General features: G+C 42.4%; 1 protein-coding gene across 1 annotated transcript; it reads left to right on the top strand.

Moving 5' to 3' along the window:
* Positions 1–5,841: 5,841 nt before the first annotated feature.
* Positions 5,842–7,075, top strand: LOC147724073 (uncharacterized). Its single transcript, XM_086917987.1, has 2 exons — positions 5,842–6,432; positions 6,704–7,075. The coding sequence occupies exons 1-2, from the start codon at positions 5,842–5,844 to the stop codon at positions 7,073–7,075; spliced, it is 963 nt and encodes a 320-aa protein (XP_086774113.1).
* The last annotated feature ends 1,485 nt before the right edge of the window (positions 7,076–8,560 follow it).

Genomic DNA, 8,560 nt, shown 5'->3' with positions numbered 1-8,560 from the left:
GTTTATGTTAGGGGGTGTGTGACAGGCCGTGTTGGTAGTTTGAGTCTGCTTTTGAAGTGAGCGCCCCTCATAGTGTGCCTGCCCGCCCCCAATGGGCATGCTGTCATGACTGTGTTTTGGGGTTCATGTCCAAGCTTCCTGACCTTCTTGTCCTGGTGTTACTGTTTGCATTGGTCACAGGAGGGCCTTGTGCTGCCTACAAAAGGGCCCCAGTGTTACCTATCTTGTCACTACTTTCCCAATCCCTGTGTATTGGGCATGGTGCATGGGTGGGTACATGGGCCTAATGGGATGTGTGCAATTGGACATGGACATACCTAGATATGTTGATTGGGGATGACCAAGTTTTAGCTTCATCACCATCCCCCTTGCACCCTCCTACCCTCTGCCTTGCACCCTCCTACCCTCTTCCTTGCACCCTCCTACTCTCTTCCTTGCACCCTCCTACACTCAGCCTTGCACCTTTCACGCCCTCCCCGTTGCACCCTACTACCCTCTGCCTTGCACCCTCCTACCCTATTCCTTGCAACCCCCTACCCTCTTCCTTGCACCCTCATACCCTCTTCCTTGCACCCTCCTACCCTCTTTCCTGCACCCTCCTACCCTCTTCTTGCACCCTCCTACCCTCTGCCTTGCACCCTCCTACCCTCTGCCTTGCACCCTCCTACCCTCTTCCTTTCACCCTCCTTCCCTCTTCCTTGCACCCTCCTACCCTCTTCTTTGCACCCTCCTACCCTCTTCCTTGCACCATTCACACCCTCCCCCTTGCACCCTCCTACCCTCTTCCTTGCACCCTCTTACCCTCTTCCTTGCACCCTCCTACACTCAGCCTTGCACCCTTCATGCCCTCCCCCTTGCACACTCATACCTTCTGCCTTGCACCCTCATACTCTCTGCCTTGCACCCTCCTACCCTCTTCCTTGCACCCTCCTACCCTCTTCCTTACACCCTCCTACCCTCTTCCTTGCACACTCATACCCTCTGCCTTGCACCCTCCTACACTCAGCCTTGCACCCTTCACGTCCTCCCCCTTGCACCCTCCTACCCTCTTCCTTGCACCCTCCTACCCTCTTCCTTGCGCCCTCCTACCCTCTTCCTTGCACACTCATACCCTCTGCCTTGCACCCTCATACCCTCTTCCTTGCACACTCATACCCTCTGCCTTGCACCCTCATACCCTCCTACACTCAGCCTTGCACCCTTCACGCCCTCCCCTTGCACCCTCCCACCCTCTTCCTTGCACCCTCCTACCCTCTGCCTTGCACCCTCATACCCTCTGCCTTGCACCCTCCTACCCTCGTCCTTGCACCCTCCTACCCTCTTCCTTGCACACTCATACCCTCTGCCTTGCACCCTCATACCCTCTGCCCTGCACCCTCAGACCCTCTGGCTTGTCCAATTTTGTCCAAGAGTCTTGCACCCTTACCATCCAATGGAGGGTGCGGCCACCTGTGACAATAACTCCATTTAAAAAGCATGATGTACTACGGCAGGTTCGTGTGCGTTTGGATAAGGGGGGGTTCGTTTAGTATTTGCTTGTGGTGTGCGCTCATACGCGACTATTTAGGGGGTTGCCTGCACTTAGTTGAGGGGGGGTTTGTGTCGAATTTGAGTGTGCCGTTTGCTCATACGCGACGTATTTAGGGGGTTCGCCTGCACTTAATTAAGGGAGGTTTGTGTCGTATTGGTTTGGATGCTTCGCTCAAACGCGATATTTTACATACAAATCGCTGTTAATACGTGACAACGTTGTTCCGTATGAATCGCATTCTCAGTCCTCGAAGTGGATCGTACTTGTCGGATCGTACGGCATGTTTACAAATTGTATGGTTCACTTTCCGAGTCAATATCGCGCGGCTTTCGGGTTCTTTTTCGTACGATGCGCAGACATTCGTACGTATTTTGGTTTTCATGTATCGTACTACGCAATTCGGACGGCTTTTTACGAATCGTACGGAAACGGCTACGAATACGAATCGTAGGACTTTTTTTACCCAATTCGGAATCGAGCCCAAAATGTTATTTTAAAAAAGCAAAAATAAATGTAATATAAATGTTAATAAAAATATAACAAATAAACTTAATCAAAAAGGATAAACACACCTTCATAATTATTTATACATATATGTTAATACACTATTTTTTAAAATGTATGTTAAAAAATTAAAATTATATAAAACATTAAAATATATATCAATGATTTAAAATATTTAAAAAATTTAAGTTTATAATAAATTAAAGCATTAAACTATTAAAAAATATTTAAACTTAAAATTCACAATACAGTCAGTTCAACGGTAAGGAACGTGTTGGATAGCAGAGGGGTAAAAATAACTATTCCCACTCCAGTGAGAGCAACCGTAGGGAAAGCGTTGGATAGTGGAGGGGCAAAAATGACTATTCCCACTCCAAACATTGCAACAGTAGGTAGAGTGTTGGATAGCAGAGAGGTAAAAATTACTATTCCCACTCTAGGGAGAGCAACTGGAGGGATAGTGTTGGATAGTGGAGGGGCCTAAATTACTATTACCAGTCCACTAAGTGCAACAGTCGGATAAGTGTTGGATAGCGGAAGAGTAAACAATTGTAATCAGCTCCGGTGAGTGCAACAGTAGGGAAAGTGTTGGATAGCGGAGGTGTAAAAATGAATATTCCCACTCCAGTGAGTGCAACAAGTAGGGAAAGTGTTGGCTAGCAGAGGGGTAAATGTTACAATTCCAACTCCAGTGAGTACAACAATAGGGAAAGTGTTGGATAGAGGAGGTGTAAAATTACTTTTCCCACTCCAGTGAATGCAAAAGTAGGCAAGGTTTTGGATAGTGGAGGGGTAAAATTCACTATTCCCTCTCCAGTGAGTGCAACGGTAGGGAAAGTGTTAGATAGCAGAGGGGTAAAATGTATTATTCCTACTCCAGTGAGTGTAACAGTGAAGTGTTGGATAGCCGAGGGGTAAAAACTACTATCGCCACTCCAGTGAGTGCTACAGTAGAGAAAGGGGGTCATTAGGATGGTGGGCGGACTGAGTCCGCCAGCCATCCTATCGGGTATTGGGACTGCCTGCCATAAGGGCGGGGGTCCTGTGGGGGATATTAGGATGGGTGGGCGCAACCTGCATTGTTAGCATTGTGGCGGGCAGTACTCTCAGCATCGCCCGCCACAATGCTAAAAATGCAGGAATGCATTTGCATTAACAAAGCAGCAGGCACCACGCGGTGCCTGCCGCTTTGTTAATCGCAAATGCAGGGGGGTAACACAGGTACCCCCCATGTGCACCCCCACCTCTCCTTCACTCTGGGGGCCCACAGGGGGCCCCAGAGTGAAGACCGCAAGCCTTCCGCCACGGAAAGGCATCTAACTAAGCCCATGGTAATATGGCTTGCGGTGTCTAATAGACACCGCCACCATATTAAACCTTTTCCGCCCTGGCCGCAAGGCGACCGGGGTGGAAAAGCGGCAGACGGTCTTTCCGTCCGCCGCAGTCCCCTCACCATCCTAATGTGGTGGTCATTTATGTGAGGATGGCGGGCAGATTGTTCCCGCCAGGCCGGCGGCGGCTACCACCAGCCTGGCGGGGGCAATCCGCCTACCATCCTAATGGGCCCCAAAGTGTTGAATAGCGGAGCAGCAAAAATTACTATTCACACACCAATACCAACACACTTCAACATTTCAAATTAGATTTAAGTTCATAACTAACATCATTAATAATCCAATGAAAAATATTATTAATAAAAAAGATTCATAAACATTAACTCTACGAACTTTAACACTATAATGTCCACAACACCCACCTAAATTAAACTATAAAAGAATAAAACACAAATGACACTTATTTTTAAATTAAAAACTATTACTATCAACAACTAATTATAAAGTAATTAAAATGTATTTAATACCCTGCCTTTACCCCTTCAAAAGTAACACAAAATAAACAATTACCAAAAATAAATATCAAATAATTAACATTAATTAACAACTATAGTCAGTCAGTCAATCAGTCAAAATACTTTATTTCGATAATTCAATATCATAAAAAGACGGTGAAGCATACTATACAATCAAATACACTTTAAAAAAACAATTACAATTCGTATATTTAAAAATATCCTACAGATTTCATAAAAATGTTAAAAAGAATCATTTTACATAAATATAGCTGCCATATTACATTACGCTATTAAAAGACCAATATATACAATGCAGTAAATCCAACTTTATAAAAATACAATCACATACAATTTATCATTCTCTTGTTCCTGACCCTAACAGCACCCACAAAATAGCTGGCAACATGGAAAATGATCCTGGGGCTGTTAAGTAATTGCAAATATAGGAGAGCGGGCTTAACTTGAAAGAACCCTGCCTCCTTAAGGATAGGAACAAGAAACTTAGTCCTTATTTCCGTGTAATGACCACAAAACATAAAAAAATGCATTGTGTCCTGCATCGAAGAATTATCGCAGGAACACAGTGGTGCCTGTTCAGGACTACTCCATTCAGAAAAGTGACCTATGTTCAAGTGGATCATATTAAAACGAAAACGTGTTAGAAAAAACCTGTGGAAAGAACGATTAGCTAAAACAAGGTAAAGCTCAGGTCCTGGGGGATTGGCAACAATAAGGTTGGCCCTTACAGTGGGTTATCTAAGCTCAACTTCCTCTCTATTTAACATCAGTATTTGTAACATAGCCCCCTTTATTAGTGCTATGTCCTTGTGAGTTATTTTGTCAGTTGAGAGAAAGAGCTCAGGTCTCCCTAATTTGTAAAATCAATGTTTAACATAAGATAACCACTTCTTTTTTTTTACATTATCCAATGAGAGGCAATCTTTAATAATGACATGATTCAAAGAGAGTTCATCATTCAACCAGGTCTTCAACCAAGATATTAAGGGGGCCACTCTTATCGCGTCTGTAATAAAACCGGCCCCTAGCTCTGAGTGGATCGTATAAGATGGGGTAGACTGTGGCACTGATAAAATAGTTCTCATAAATTTATTTTCCGTGACTTGTAGACAGTCTATTGCACTGTACCCCCATATTAAGCACCCATATGTGGCTACCATCAAACATTTCGCTTTATAAATGTTCAGCAAAGCCTTTATGGGCCTAGCCCCCAACAACTTCATATTAATTAAGTTAACAAAAATTACTTCCAATCCAGAACCCCTAAAAACACCGCCACAAGCACCCACAATAAGTTAGTTAATATAAATTATCAAATAAATATTAATAAAAAATAAATAAACTACTTGAAAACCTTTACCTCTATAAATGCCAAAACACACACCTAAAATCAATTACACAATTACCAAAATTAATTACAAATTACATAATTATTATTATTTAACAACACCATATTCATTAATTAATAATGAATTACTTTGCACATTTAACACTACAACAGCTCAAAACAAATATTAATAAATAAAAAATAATCAATTAATTTAATATAATTAAATTACTTCCCACCCTATTCTCTTTTAAACTCACAACCCACTGCAGAACTAAAAACGCAAAATTCAAATAAAAGAAAATTAAAAACTACAAAAAATATAAGACATATATAAAAAATACAAACAATTCCTATAAAGAACATATATCACATACATTTAAAACATACTAAAATACATACAATTAATAAAACAAATTATGGGGCAGATATATCAAGATTCCATTTTGCGATTTATTGCGAATCGCAATTTCGGAATCGCAAAATGGGATGTATGATGAAATCTGAGATAAATGTGCGATTTCTAAAAAATCGCAGAATATTTTGCGATATTCTTGCGATTTCTTAATTAGCGAATTTCGCAAATTAAGAAATCTCAGAAACGGGATCATGCAATGCAGGAACAGCCTGATGACATCACAACCAGGAAGTTTCAGTGATTGCTTGCACCTGCTTCCCAGACCCACACCCAGTGGCAGTTGGAAGAGTGTTCTGAGGCAGAGCAGGCCTGTTTGGAGAGCAATGGAGTCACAGAAGGCACAGGAGGAAATGGCATCAGAAAAGAGAAAAAGGAAGCAAAAGTTTTTTGAAAAGGAGCAAGAAATCCTCATAGAGGAAATGGTGTGTAACCATGAGGATCTTTTGGGAAAAAAAGCTCTAAAAGTTCCTGACTCTAGGAAAAGGAAAATCTGGCTGGAGATCCAGGAAAAAGTGAATTCAGTAGGAGTCACCACTCGCTCCATTGATGAAATCAAAAAAAGGTGGTACGATATGCGACTCAGATCAAAAGAGAGACTTGCTGATAGAATCAAAGAGGCAAACAAAACAGGTGGTGGAACTTCTACTGTGGACCAACCAACGCCCCATGAGGAACTGATAGAATCCACCCTGCTACCAGAGAGTGTGAGTGGAGTGGCTACCATTGATAGCTCTGACCCTATAGCAACTACACAAGGTAAGATGAATGCAAATTGCATCAATGTATGTGTGTAATGAATGTGTGTGTGTCCTGTGCAGAAACTCATTGTCAGATAAATAGTAGTCCACTTACACTGTAAAACCAGAAGTGAGCAATGCATCATGGGAGTTGTAGTCCAATTAAGATTGTCACACTCGTCATCATAGTAACACATGTTATTTGACCAAGTAGTAATTTGGCATGCTAATGCAGTGTAGTCCAAGTTGTTGTCTGCAATTAAATCATTTTATTTTGAAGAAACACAAATTCATATTTTACACTCAACATCCACAGAACATACGAGACTCCAGGCCAGAAAATGATTTGGAAAGTTCTCCTCCTCATGTGACGTCTGATACAGAAGAAGTAGTCACTGATGCCCCTGTACAAAATAGAAACATACACAGGAAGCGCAGATGTGTTGCACCTCTGGAACCAATGGGAGTGGAAGAAAATTCAGATGTAGATTCAGTTCCCAATGAAACTGTGACAGGGTCCCCTCGGGACTCACACGAGCAACCACAAACTCAAAGAAGGGCACGCTCATTCCATCTGGAGGCATGTGGGAGCAAAGAGGACCAAGTGAGGGAGGCACTGTGTTTGCTGGCCTTGAGCAGCACGTGCTTCACGTACAGTGCCTGCAACACAAGGCACTCAGATCAATAAATAGGCAGCTAGTGAAAGCTAATAAAAATCAGGAAAGCATGGCTGCATCAATCGACAAACTCTGCCTGACCCTTGTAAAAACTGAAAATGCACGTAATAGGGCTGCACAGGCTACAAAAGTCAGGATGCATACTTACACCAAGGCAATCAACAGGCTTTGTGCAGTAACAAGCAATTTCAAGGTGCAACATCAACATGCAGCGCGAATTAAGTGACTGCACACGTGAAATGGCGAAGAGTGTAGACAAAATGACCTCGGTGTTGGAAACTATGCAAACCACCAACTCAGGTGCAAGCGCTCTCCTATGCTCTGGAGAAAGTGAGGGCAACTCCAGTAGAAGTAGTAGAAACCCTACCCCAATTAACCAATTGGGCCAACGCAGAAGTGGAAGGCATTCTACTTCCGGACCTGAGCAAGAAGCCATGCATTCACAGGAGCAACATGCTTCCAGCCGCCAGTGCAAAAAATAACTTTTTGATAAGTAACCTATGCAGCAGAAATGCATTGTGAAAGGATTCTTTTTTTTCTCCACGTATGGATATTTTAATTTACAACATTGAAAAGAAATGTTTAACACATAAAGCAGAATAGTTTGTGTGTTGTGAATTAAAACAACAATTACAAACTTGAGTTAGTATTTTGATTTTTTCTTACCTAAAAATAATTTTCGGTAATCTCTGTCCTTCTTTGACGGCCAGCCATTGCTCCTACTCCTGCCACTGCCATTCTTGGTGGAGGGATGTCATCATCATCAGATGAGTCAGAGTCACTCACTTCAATGTCTGTGCCCTTTGCGAATTGCCATGTTATGCAGCATTGCACATGTTGTAACAATTTTGCAACATGTTTCTGGATTGTATTGCAATGCACCTCCACTTTTGTGTATGCATCTGAAACGGCTTTTTAATATTCCAAAAGTACGTTCAATTACCCCACTTGAGGACCGGTGTGCCCTGTTGTACCATCTTTCACTTGCATTTGCAAGATTTAAGTATGCTGTAAGGATGAAATCACGCACTGCATAGGCACTATCACCTGCAAGTAAGAGAGACAATAGTAACTGTATGTTCCATTTGATTTTGATGGATGCATGGATGGATGTTTGCATGAGTGTTACTCACCTAGCAGGTATCCATCTCCAAACTGACCAGCACTAAGACGTCTATGAATTGCGCTATGTCTGAAGATGAAGGAGTCATGTGTACTCCCTGGAAACTTTGCTACAATGTCAATGATTATGTTTTTAGCATTGCATATGATCTGGATGTTGAGCGAGTGGTAGCTTTTTCTATTCCGTAATACATATTCTATGGCTGCAGGTGGAGTGATAGCAATATTGGTTCCGTCAATGCATCCAATCACATGTGGAAATAGTGCTATTTGATAGAAATCCAACTTTGTTGTGTATTAGAGAAATATATATGATGTTGGAGTCTCCCTAGCATTGCATCCAAGAACACATGAAAAAAGCGAGATAGGGCACT

The sequence above is a fragment of the Lissotriton vulgaris genome, chromosome 4_1 (genome assembly GCF_964263255.1).
Source record: "Lissotriton vulgaris chromosome 4_1, aLisVul1.2, whole genome shotgun sequence".
NCBI classification, from domain to species: domain Eukaryota; kingdom Metazoa; phylum Chordata; class Amphibia; order Caudata; family Salamandridae; genus Lissotriton; species Lissotriton vulgaris.
Note: the sequence above shows the minus strand (reverse complement) of the source record. Positions and strands in the feature narration are given on the sequence as shown.

Coding starts and splice junctions, on each gene's coding strand:
- LOC147724073 (XM_086917987.1), top strand. CDS start 5,842: ATGCAATGCAGGAACAGCCTGATGACATCACAACCAGGAAGTTTCAGT. Junction 6,433..6,703: donor TGAATGCAAATTGCATCAAT/GTATGTGTGTAA, acceptor CAACATCCACAG/AACATACGAGACTCCAGGCC.